Source organism: Panicum virgatum, chromosome 5K (assembly GCF_016808335.1).
Source record: "Panicum virgatum strain AP13 chromosome 5K, P.virgatum_v5, whole genome shotgun sequence".
Taxonomy (NCBI): Eukaryota; Viridiplantae; Streptophyta; class Magnoliopsida; order Poales; family Poaceae; genus Panicum; species Panicum virgatum.
The window spans coordinates 43,946,393-43,958,518 of NC_053140.1; the positions used below are offsets into that span (position 1 = coordinate 43,946,393).

General features: G+C 45.9%; 2 protein-coding genes and 1 long non-coding RNA gene across 4 annotated transcripts; 2 read left to right on the forward strand and 1 right to left on the reverse strand.

The window, feature by feature from the left end:
• Window positions 1-417: 417 nt before the first annotated feature.
• On the reverse strand, window positions 418-1,968 carry LOC120710135. Its single transcript, XM_039995800.1, has 3 exons — window positions 1,930-1,968; window positions 807-1,153; window positions 418-692 (listed from the first exon to the last, which is right to left on the reverse strand). The coding sequence occupies exons 1-3, from the start codon at window positions 1,966-1,968 to the stop codon at window positions 671-673; spliced, it is 408 nt and encodes a 135-aa protein (XP_039851734.1). The 3' UTR covers window positions 418-670.
• Window positions 1,969-6,786: 4,818 nt separating this feature from the next.
• Window positions 6,787-10,894, forward strand: LOC120707611. Of its 2 annotated transcripts, XM_039992540.1 has the most exons (7): window positions 6,836-7,826; window positions 8,421-8,458; window positions 8,555-8,647; window positions 8,816-8,899; window positions 10,149-10,298; window positions 10,472-10,665; window positions 10,790-10,894. In XM_039992540.1, exons 1-6 carry the CDS (start codon window positions 7,592-7,594, stop codon window positions 10,643-10,645), a joined length of 774 nt encoding a protein of 257 aa, XP_039848474.1. In that variant the 5' UTR covers window positions 6,836-7,591; the 3' UTR covers window positions 10,646-10,665; window positions 10,790-10,894. The 2 variants fall into 2 exon arrangements, with proteins under 2 accessions (XP_039848475.1, XP_039848474.1); XM_039992541.1 differs by lacking the exon at window positions 8,555-8,647 and having other exon boundaries at window positions 6,787-7,826.
• A 584-nt stretch (window positions 10,895-11,478) lies between these two features.
• Window positions 11,479-11,919, forward strand: LOC120707612. The gene is made up of 2 exons (XR_005689046.1): window positions 11,479-11,755; window positions 11,868-11,919. It is a non-coding gene; the product is annotated as an uncharacterized LOC120707612 (long non-coding RNA).
• Window positions 11,920-12,126: the final 207 nt, after the last annotated feature.

Sequence of the window (12,126 nt, forward strand, 5' to 3'; positions counted from 1 at the left end):
AGAGAGTCGCGCAGCCGGCCGGCAGCCGGTGCAACGAACGAGTCGAGTTGTTACGGGCACGTTCAGCTGCTGCGGGTCACTGTCTCATCACTGATTAAACCAATCCACCGCAAAAAATAAAATAAAAAAACAATCCACCGCGCCCGCGCGCAACTCCCGCCGCAGGTCGGTATCACAACCCAACAGCGGACGTCCACCGGTCCTTGGAAGAGGTCACAACCGGTGCCAACCGCCGCCAAGCCGTCGAGGCACCCAAGCTCCGCGCGACGTGACCGTGGAGCGGGATGCGCAGATCGAAGATCACCTGCCTGGCTCCTCCGGCTGTACTCTACTGAACTTGCCAGTAGCGCGCGCACACTGCACTTCCTCAGATCTGTCAAGGAATCGGTAAGCTGCACCAAGGGGAGACGCACGAACTAATAAACCTGTGGGCACAGTTCGTTGATGTGGCGTGTGTAACTTGGACAATTTACACGCGTAGTGAGAGTACTCGTGTTTTTCACAATCCACATGAACACGACCAGCAAAGCTATCTACATCGGTCGAGGGGCTCTGTCTCGTAACTTACACCAGCGATCCCCTTCATCCATCGGCGACGACCTGGCCGGACCTCGGCCGGGACCCCTCACCCGATCCGTGGCCGGCCGGCTCATCACGCGCGGTCCGCCGGTCAGGCCACGAACCCGAGGAAGCTGCAGAAACAGGAAGCCCCTTGCCTGTGTCAGAGTCTCAGAGATCGCGCAAAAAGAAAAAGGGAAAAAGGCCCCCTTGCCGCGGTGCGCGGGAGCACGCGGGACGGCACGCACCTGATGGGCCTGGCGACGGCGTGGCGCGGGGCGAAGAGCGCGCGGAGGAAGAGGCTGGCGCCGTGGAGGAGCACCACCACGCTGCTGCACCCCACCAGCAGGAGCTCCAGCATGCTTGCTGCTTGATGGCGCCCCCGCCCTGCTGTTGCCCCTGCCTGCCTGCCTTCTGCTCGGGTTCGCGTCGCGTGCGGCCGGCCCGTTCGCAAGGGAAGCTGGGGTCTGGTTGGGAATTTAGATGGCGTGGCCGTGCGGGCTGAAGGTTTTTTCCTTGGAAGCAAACCAAAACCGTCCGGCCGGGCGCAAGATTTCTTGCTTGCTTGCAGCCTCTCGATCCGCTTGCTCTTTGTCTAACAGGTGGGTGGGTAAGTACCGAGAGGGAGAGACCGGGGACGACAGGGACGGCCTGCTTTTCTCTGTTTCCTCTTCGCTATCATCTCATCTCAGCGCGGGGCCTGACGCTGATGCTGTCCCTTTCGGAGAACTAATTGGAGGTTTGGTTTATTGAAGCGCCCCGACCCGAAGATCAATGCTAAACCATATATTAATTACCGAATAAGGTCTCCGGCATAATACATGTTACATCAAATGGAGTCCAGAGTCATACAGAGCTTTATTTAACACGTACATGAGGAGTAAAGTGACAACACAAAGCTACACAGAACAACCATAGGATAACAACTAGCATAGCGACATGCAGGACTAGCTCTTCATCCATCACGGCTCCACTCGATCAGCTTGGGTGCGGACACGATCTACTTATAGTCTTCTGGCACAAAGTCAGAATCCTCTGGAGAAAAATCAACAAGGGTGAGTACAAAAGTACTCAGCAAGCTCCACCTCACCCTACGGGAGGGGAAATGACATGCACGACGCATAATAAGCACATTCTACTAATAATGCAGCTAATGGTATGCAACTCTTTCCGACACAACACACAATAGGTAGCTCACTAGTTGTCAGGACCACACCGTAGCCTGTCCATACCGTGGACACGGACCATTCGAATGGATTATACACTCTGCAGAGGTTGTACGCTTTACCCACACGCACTTCACCGTCCAGAGACGGCTCCGTCATAGCCGACACCCAGCCGTGGCTCAACCCCGACTAGTCGCCCCCAAACCCTCGGGTCTGGACCATTCCAGGTCTCTCCCCAAAACATATCCACCTCGGACGACTACCAGGTTAGCCAGTGGGATTAGGCTAAGGTTTGCCCATACAAACTCATGTGGTCGTACTGAAAGTAAGCTAGGTGAGATGTCAAAACAACTCGGTCCTTATGGTTCACCAGGGCAGCAACCATCCCTCAACATGTCAACTCGAGCCTACCACCACGGTAGCACTCACCTGCCAGTCTACCACCACGGTAGCGCCGGCTCCAGCATACCCAGCTGCCCTAGCCTCATCCAAAACCCTTCATATCCTAGTCTCAACTCTGGATATGCATAACTACTCATATGCATGTATGAGCACACTCAATCACTCAAGTACTGGTATATGTAATCGATCCTAGACCCAGGCTACAGCTAAACGTCCTCACATGGATGCAACCGCTCACGTAGGGGTCGATGAAACTTGCCTTCGCTTGCGTACGCGTCGGCGGCGGCGGCTTCCTGCTCGTGGTACCGGTCTTCTGGCTCCTTGGCGGGCTCCTCCTCGGTCACTCCGTGATCTATGAGCGAAAACGGCACAACCGGCAAACAAACACAAGCAAGCAATAAGCTCAAATGGAGACGAAAATAGGAGGAATAGATAGTATATGATTTGAGGAGAGTTTAGGAAAAAGAGTTACGTGAAAAGGAGTTGATATGAAGGAGATATTGAGTTTACAGTATTGATTGGTAGAATGATTTGGATTAAGTGCTCACGGCCTGGGGGTGTTTTGAGCCTTTATTAGTGGAGTTAATGGTCGGGGGAGCTGCCTGCCATCTCACCTTGGCGCGGAACAGCTCGAGGAAGAGGATCAATTGTTGGAGCTTCGTTTCGTGAGTGAGCTGGGCTCGGGAGGAGTGGTTCAGCTGGTGGAGCGAAGCGGCTCGGTGTGCTTGGGCTGGTGACGGGGCTCGTCACGGCCTTGCTCCTTTTATAGGCGAGGAGAGCAGCAGCGGTGTTGCGCAAGGACGGCGACGGCGTGGGCTGTGGCAGCTCGTCGTCAACGCAAATAGTGGCAGTGCTGAAGGCGCGAGCGTCGAGGCGGCAAAGCCGGCGAGGACGCTGCAGCGGCGTGGGCGAGGTGGGGACGCGGGAGTGGGCGGCACGGCGTGGTGCCGGCGGCAGTGCGCGGTCCCATCGTGGGGCCGGCGTGTCGCGCGTGCGCGAGTGAGAGCGAGCGGGTGAGGCGGTTCGGCGGAAAAAATCTCGGCCGGCACTGTGCGTGGCGACCCCGATCTTTAGGGAGGTGAGTGCTGCCATGACGGGTCTTTTCAAGGTCAATGGTGTGGGTATTCTGTGGCTTCCAGGGAATGATGAAGTTATGGCAAGGGAGGTTGGTGCTGTCATGATTGTCTGGGAATTATGGCATGATACGGTGACTTAAGAGACTTTTTATGGAAACGAGATGATTTTTGTCGTAGGTGTAAGCATGCGTATGCTGGTTACTGGAGGGAACGAATGTACTAATGCAAGGCAAGAGTATAAAATAGTTTACCTAATAGTTATGTAATACCTCGTATAACGTTAGTATTATTTTACGTTACTAGTTTAATTGCAACATAAGTTTTATTTTAGTGATTGTTGGAAATTGAGGTGGCCCTACTAAGTTGAGGATCTACACCAACTCACTTCAGAGTCGGTCAGCTTCTAGTTACTTAGTGTACCGGGTCCTTTTGACGGCAGAGCCGCCTTTTGCTTCCGGGAGGCAGAGCCTACCAACAGATGAAGCTGGCTTCCGGGTGGCAAAGCCAACCTTCGATGAAGCCCAGACCCTTTTGTGATCCCGGGTGGCAGAGCCAACCTTCGATGGATCACAACTTATACACTAAGTACTTAAATTTAACCGGAAGACTAACACTTATAAGACGCTTACCTTATTGAAGGAACAAAGGAACACACACCTAGCACACTCTACCTATGCTCACTTCTACCATGCCCTTGGATGTGTGTGGGATGGAGTGGAGTAGTATGCCATGGCAAGGGGTGGCACCCTCCTTATATAGGCACCCATACCCTCTTGGATGAGTGACACTTGTCACAATCTAGGAAGCTCCATACAAATATCTAAGTTCCCTACAAATATCTAATTCTAGAAAATTCTAAATTTTACCATGACAAGAAAATATCCAAGCTTCTTGTCTTCTTATGATTTTTGTGGAACATTCTAGAACCTTGTCATGGTGAACAAAATTACGCCATGGTTTATCCTTATTTTTATAGAACCTTCTAGAAGTTTACATTATAAATTTCAACACTCCCCCTTAATCATGATGAAAACTGGGATGTTACAAACCTACCCCACTTAGGTTGAATCTCGTCCCCGAGATTCAGCTTCACCACTAAAGAGACTGGGAAACTCGGCTCGGAGCGCGTCTTCTCTCTCCCAAGTTGCTTCTGCTTCCGAATGCCTGCTCCACTGAACTCGGCAAATCCTGACTTCTGAGTTGCGGGTTCTTCGCGTCACAGTGTCCAGAATTTTTACTGGTACCTCTTGATATCTGAGATCATCCTGTAGGTCGATTGTCTCTGGGGCCACTTGTTCTTCTGGTACTCGCAGGCACTTTCTGAGTTGGGACACATGGAATACATCGTGTACATCTGACATCTCTGCTGGCAACTGAAGTTTATAGGCTACCGCTCCCACTTTCTTGATAATTGGGAAAGGTCCAATGTAACGTGGAGCCAACTTTCCTCGTACCTAGAATCTGCGTGTGCCGCGAATTGGGGAAACTTTAAGGTACACATAGTCTCCAACTTCGAAGCTGAGAGTACGCCTTCTTTTATCGGCATAACTTTTCTGGCGGGATTGAGCTGCCTTTAGATTCTCTCTGATTTCTGCTATCTTGTCTTCTGCTTCTTTAATAAAATCTGGGCCCTCAATAATGCGGTCACCGATTTCGGTCCACATGAGAGGTGTGCGACACTTCCTCCCGTAGAGGGCTTCAAACGGCGACATCTTTAAGCTTGACTGGTAGCTGTTGTTGTAAGAGAACTCTGCATATGGCAAACTGTCTTCCCAATTTTTGCCATAAGTAAGAACACAGGCTCTTAGCATGTCTTCAAGGATCTGATTAACTCTTTCGGTCTGGCCATCAGTCTGAGGATGATAGGCTGAACTGAAGTCCAACTGTGTACCAAGTGCTTCATGTAACCTGCTCCAGAATCTCGAAGTGAATTGGGTGCCTCTATCTGACACAATCCTCTTAGGTACTCCATGCAACTTCACAATACGCTCAATATATAATTTGGCTAATCTATCACCTCCATAAGTGGTACGCACTGGGATGAAGTGTGCCACTTTAGTGAGTCGGTCAACAATCACCCAAACTGAGTCATGACCGCTCTGGGTTCTTGGTAGACCGGTGATAAAATCCATACTAACTTCATCCCACTTCCATACTGGGATCGGCAACGGCTGGAGTAATCCACTAGGCTTCTGATGCTCTGCCTTGACTCTTTTGCACACATCACAATGAGCGACGAATCGAGCGATATCTCCCTTCATACCATTCTACCAATACTTCTCCTTAAGGTCTAGGTACATTTTTGTAGTGCCAGGGTGAATGGAATAGGCTGAGTTATGGGCTTCATCCAAGATGGTCCTGCGGAAATGACCTTGCTTAGGCACACATAATCTCTTCTTGAACCACAAGACTCCATCTTTATCTACTCTGAAATCTGGGGCTTTGCCTTCACTGTTGCGATCTTTAATCCATACCAATCTTTTATCCTCCATCTGAGCTTCCTTTATCTGGTCATCCAGGACAGGATGGACACTAAGGTTATAGTTACAAGAGCGGCGTACAACCCTTAGGTTCAACTTCCTCATTTCTTCACTCAGCTCTGGGGCTTGTGTGACTAAGTGATGGCAATATGCTTTACGACTAAGCGCATCAGCCACCACATTAGCCTTTCCAGGGTGGTAATGAATTTCCAAATCATAGTCTTTGATCAACTCCAACCATCTTCTCTGTCTAAGGTTGAGGTCTGACTGGGTGAAAATGTACTTCAGGCTCTTGTGATCCGTGTAGATTTCACACTTATTCCCAATCAGATAATGTCTCCAAATCTTGAGGTCATGCACCACTGCAGCTAACTCCAAGTCATGGGTGGGGTAGTTCTGCTCATGTGCTCTCAACTGTCTTGAGGCATAAGCTACAACTCTTCCTTCTTGCATAAGCACACAACCCAATCCTTGTCGGGATGCGTCGCAATAAACGACAAAGCTCTTCTGATTATCTGGCAAGACTAGCACTGGGGCAGAAGTTAGTCGCCTCTTCAACTCTTGAAAGCTTCTCTCGCAAGCTTCAGACCAAACAAACTTCGTGTCCTTCCGAAGTAACTCAGTCATAGGCCGGGCTATCTTAGAGAAACCTTCGATGAATCTCCGGTAATAGCCGGCTAATCCCAAGAAACTCCTGATCTCCGAGGCTGATGTTGGTTGCTTCCATTCTGATACTGTCTTGACCTTTTCTGGGTCCACTTTAACACCTTCAGCTGTTAAGACATGACCCAGAAAACTGACTCTCTGCAACCAGAATTCACACTTGCTAAACTTGGCATACAACTGGTGTTTTCTGAGCTTTCCCAGCACAACTCTGAGATGTTGTCCATGCTCCTCAGCACTCTTAGAGTAGACCAGTATGTCATCTATGAATACCACGATAAACCGATCTAACTCCTCCATAAACACCTTATTCATGAGGGTCATGAAAAAGGCAGGGGCATTGGTCAGACCAAAAGGCATCACTGTGAACTCATACTGGCCATAACGGGTCCTGAAGGCTGTCTTGGAGATGTCCACAGCTCCAGCTCGAAGAATTCTTGGAGCTGTGTATTCCTAGCTCCAGAGATTTGTGGGGCTGAAGTTGTGTTTGTGTGTACTCAGCAAGTGTTTTAGTGATAATATAAAATATATATTAGGCAAATTTACTTTAGCTTACAACCTCAAATCTGTGATGGAGCTATTAGCTGGAGCCGTGCCAAACAGGATTTTAGTTTAAAACTATACTAGTGTTAATGAAGACACTATAAATTTTATTTTATAGTAAACCACAATGTGATAGCTGTTCATTAAGTTGGTAATTTTGAACCTATTTATCTGTAAGGGTCTTCTATGACCAGATACTTGGAGCAGCCATACATTTAATCCATTTCAAATGCTACTTTGTATGCAATGACCAAAGAGGCATAAAATCTTGTTAATAAGTAATAACTAATGAATAATGATATTAGACCATTATTACTGACATAAGAGGCCACTCATATCGTTAACATCATTAGTAGCAGAGTTGAAGGATTGGAAAACACAGTAATAATTGCAATGTTGATCTCTCTGTAGGATAACTGTTCTGAAATGAGGAAGCCCGATAAACTGATAAACTATTATGAAATGAAGTGACTAATAGTTAATTCAACACTGGTATGGCCTTAGATGAAGTTGTGCTGTTTTATCATTTTTCTGACACCCCAAATCCTAAATTTCATTTCTTATGTGATCCTCACTTTACTATACACAATAAGAATGTTGGGATTTTTTGGGCACTGTGGAGTGGGGGCATTTCTTATGTGATCTGCATATATGATAATTTTTTGGTTTCAAAACTAAAAACTTTGAAAGCTATTTGTATTTGATGGACAAAGTATCAGATTTGATTGTATCTTGGCAAAGTTTAAATTATTTTGATGAGATGAACTACTTTAGTAATGAATTTCTGACTTTTGCAGTGACATCACCAATGAATGGAATTTTGGAGAGAGTAGGACAGAAGGAAGGAGGTTCATCAATGACAGTGGATCAGATAATCAGTGTATTGAATGATCTGGAGTGCATTTCTACCACTAGGGACCCAGAACAATTCACTTTCGGTAAGACTTGTACTTAATTATTTGTTGTACATGAACTGGAGACTGGACTGTTGTATCACTCATACTTGAATTGTCTGGTTATCTGAATTCCTCTCTGCTTGAAACTTTAATGCATCAGTTTCTGTATCATTATTTGGTACATACTACCTTAAATCTGCTCTCAAAATTAACTAGCTTGTGATGTTGCTGACTAGCTGGTGGTTTTGACTTAACATGCTTGTTTACCTATGTAGCCTTTCTTGAACACTGATGTAATTCTTAATTTGGACTTCCACTAGGACTGTTGGCCCAAATGGATTTTTCATTTCACTCCAACCCACTAAGCCCAAAGGGCAGTCTTACATATATACAGACTCCGACTGCATATTCTAGGGTATATGCTACTAGGCGGCCACAGGAGGCCCGTAAAACCACCATGTGATCCCATCAATGGTCGAGATCACCCCGGGGAGGCTATACCTAGCCCTATCTAGTAATATAGATAGATACATAGATGCACATATGTGAGACTTATCTAACAATGACACTATCAGCCTTGACATTACAAGCTATTTATGTAAGATTTTTGCATGACAGTTGTGTGTTCCTTTGCAGATTTAAACAAATTGGTCGAGACATGTCGAAATGATGAGGTACGTGAATGCTTTACTGTTTCATCCTTTTATTGTTTAGGGTTACTCAAATATCCTTAAATCAAACCCATATTGGTTCCTCTTCTGTGCATATAGGTAGAGTCTCTTGTGAAAAAGAAACATGGGCAAGAAGCTTATACAATTTTTAGGTTATTACTGAAACAAGGTGGTCCAGTTGAGACTGATGAAGTAAGTAATTTTCTATGCTGAGGAAATTGCACTCTTTTGTATGTTTTCAGACGCACTTTATATGCGTCAATGATGCATTGATCTTCATTACGCTGGTGTGTTCATGTTTTTTTTTCACTCTGTTACAAACGTCAGTGCATGATGCTAGACTTCCATCGAAATTTGCAGATTACTGACAGGACAATTCTAGACAAGCAGATTGTTCACGAAACTTTATACAAACTTTGGAAGGATGAATACATAGATTCAGAGGTTTGTTGCATAAACTCTACACATGTAGCATTTCTTGCTTGGACAAGCTTTGCCTACTCCCATCCTTTTTACAATACTTTTGTCCCTTTACTTTGGAGTTGCTGCTTCAAAATAGTTTTCAGTTGAAGAAAATAACAGTTACTTATTGCAATGTTTTTGCTCTCTATCCCTACTTTAATGATGTGAAAGGGGTTGATGGTTTATTATGTCATTTAATAGGCCACATCTGGACATTTCCTGCTAACCTTCTCTTACTGACCTCTGGGTCTTTCTGAGTGGTAGTTGCGGAATAAATATTGCCAAATAGAATGAGTGGTTGGAATGAAGAAAATCTCAGACTGTCTTTTCTTCCCTATCTATTGAACATTGGTCTACTTATACATTGATGGATGCTACCAGACAGGCTACATTATCATCTTTAAAAATCTTCACACAGTGTGCACATGATTGGCACAATGGATGCTGTTAATGTGCATCTGCCAGTTGCGTGGGTGGGTGTTTGTGGTTGTGGTGGTTTAATTGAGCAGATTTTCATATTACATCCAAGATTATTTGAGATCCAAGGATACAAGGCGACCCTGGGTTTTCAGGGTCAGAAGAGGCAGAGAAAATGCCTTGACCAGGGTCCAACAACCAAGTGCTGAAGTAGTATTGAGTCCCATGGACTAGCCATTGCATCCCCAGGAGGCTCACTTCTGTGAATGTTGCTTGAAAACTCAACTTTTAACTCCTCAACCTACACGGAGACTTCTGCTAGCAACTATATTTAGCTAATCAATAATTTATGTAAATACAGATAATTTATATGTAAGTGATTTTACGCAACTGCCAGTTCCTAAAGCTGAAGGCTAGAATAGGAAAATTTTAGATGCTTATATTACCACTGTTCTTCATGCTTTTGTTTGCTCTAAATGATTTACTAGTCTAAGAGTCTTACAAAGTAACTATTCTTCTGGGAACATATCAGCCATACCACCATAGTGCTTGCCAAATATAATACCATTTTGTGGAGGGTTCAGTTTTTATTTTTATGGAGAAGAAGTTTCAGAATACTTCTACCTGATCGATATATTAAGCCAAGCATGGATTCAGCAGTGAAGACAATTGCTGAACTGTTACGCTTGCCAGTTGCCAAGCATTTAGTAAAGTAGTAGTGAGTTAAATATTTGTAAGCATATTGTTCTGTACTTTAAATGGTCACAACAAAAGAACTGCTCCTGCTGGGAATATAAGTCCATTATTTTTGCAGAGAGTCCCTTCTGCGGCATCAGGAACAGGAAATTCACACTTTCTTGTTTGGAGAGTGAAAAATACATATCGGGAACATTACATCGATCATCTTTATCATGCTGCTTTAAACTTGCGCCTGATGGCCAATTGCATGGCTGAACTACTTGAGGTTAGCTATTAATCATCTACGGCAATTACAATACTTACTTGTAGTAACTTGCCGTACTTGAAGCCGCATTCTTTAATAAAAAAAAAGGCAGACCCAATGCCAGGCGGCTCCCACTTGAGTGGGGTTCTGGGGAAGGGGTAACCGAAGCAAGCCTTACCCCTGCAAATATGCAGGAAGGCTGCTTCGAACCCAGGACCTGGTGCTCGGTGGGTGAGCTTCTCACCAACTGCACCAAGCCTGCCCTTCTAAAAGAAAAGGTGGCAGGGAGAATCGAACTGTGGTCTAAGCAATGGAAAAAGGCAACCTTGCCACTGCACTATTCGTTCGTTTTAAGCCGCATTCTTTAATCTAGAGTACAAATTGCAATGTAAGTTCCTAGGCTTGCATCCCATGTTTGCCATATCTTGTTGTCCAGAATTGATCTTGATGCAAAGTCAAACAATTTAGAGTACACTGGTGTGCACCTGAACCTCATACATTGCTCATTTCAGGGTACAAAGGATGAAACCAAACGTCAGATCAGAGAGAAGATTTTGACCCCTCTCACTAGACATGACGAATCCCTCATGATGTTCCATGATTTTTTATGACACAAGAACCCTGTTTTCAAGACGTCCGATTAATCGCGATTAATCGTCCTGGACGGTCCAGCAGTATCGTCCAGGGCCTCCGTCCAGGCCAGACCGTCCAGGAATCTGGACGTCCGATTAATCGTCGTCCAATCGCGATTAATCGGACGTCCAGGGTGTTTGAGCGTCCAGGCAGAGGAAATAAGAATGGGCTGCATCTGCTGAGGGAGTTGGGCCAAGCAAGCTGTAAGTTTTGGCCCAAGCCCATTAGGGTTTCTCTTATTGATATACTCCTCACTCCCTCAGCCTCTCTCTCTCTCCTCACTCACACAGTTCGGCAGCTCCCTCTCCTCCAGAGCTCCCTTCCGGTTCCCAGCTCCTCCTCCTCCTCCCTCCCGTCCAGCTGCCTCCCTCTCTTCCTTGCGGCTGCTGCTGCTGCAGGCAAGCAGGCCTGCAGATCTAGATCGACAAGATGAGCTCCTCCTCCTCAGGTCAGTCTCAGTCATCAGTCCTCGTTCAAGATTTGTGCTTTTCCAGTGTTTGAAGCTTCAAGATCTTTTTCTCTCTGTAGATCTAGTTCGACAGAGGCAGCGTGCAGTGGAACTGTGGAAGTGTACCTACCTGAGGAAGTTCAAGGAGAAGGAGAAGTTGGTTCCTCAGTTGCATCAACTGCTGCTGGTTCAGCAGCATCAACTGCTCCAGACATTGCATCTCTTGTTGAGAAGGCCTTAGCAAAACTGCCTCCAGAAATGGCTGCTGAAGCAAAAGATCCCAAGAGGAAGGCAAAGTCTCGAGACCCTGGATGGCAGTTTGGATGGTGGCCAGATATTGCAAAGAAGGACTCTGTGCAGTGCATTTTTTGTAAGACGATAACTCCTTCAGGAATCAGTAGGTTCAAACAACACCTTGCTGTGTTAATTTGCTTTGTTGATCACTTGATCACTTGATTGTCTTTTACCTGATTGCCTTGTTAATGTGCTTTATTTTTCTATATTTTCAGTTTGGCAGCAGCAGCCAGCAAGACAAGAAAGGGCTCTGCAGCAACCAGGTAAGTGGCCAACTGACCTATCTATAGCCTAGAAGATGTAGTATATAAGTGTGTGTGTGTGTATATATATGGTGTAATGTATGTATTGTTATAACTATAGTATATATATATATATATATATATTGTATATATGGTATATATAAGTTCCCCATATAGGGGACGACCAGGACGACCAGGGGACTCGTCCAGGGTCGATTAATCGTCCTGGACG

Bases quoted from the DNA above. Each gene is read 5' to 3' on its own strand.
- LOC120710135 (XM_039995800.1), bottom strand. From the start codon at position 1,968: ATGTTTTGGGGAGAGACCTGGAATGGTCCAGACCCGAGG. The intron at 1,154-1,929 runs GTTTGGGGGCGA...CCCACCTGTTAG, and splicing joins GGAATGGTCCAGACCCGAGG to ACAAAGAGCAAGCGGATCGA. The intron at 693-806 runs GTGCGTGCCGTC...CTGTTTCTGCAG, and splicing joins GCCGTCGCCAGGCCCATCAG to CTTCCTCGGGTTCGTGGCCT.
- LOC120707611 (XM_039992540.1), top strand. From the start codon at position 7,592: ATGGACAAAGTATCAGATTTGATTGTATCTTGGCAAAGTTTAAATTAT. The intron at 8,900-10,148 runs GTTTGTTGCATA...TTATTTTTGCAG, and splicing joins ATGAATACATAGATTCAGAG to AGAGTCCCTTCTGCGGCATC. The intron at 10,299-10,471 runs GTTAGCTATTAA...GCAAATATGCAG, and splicing joins GCATGGCTGAACTACTTGAG to GAAGGCTGCTTCGAACCCAG.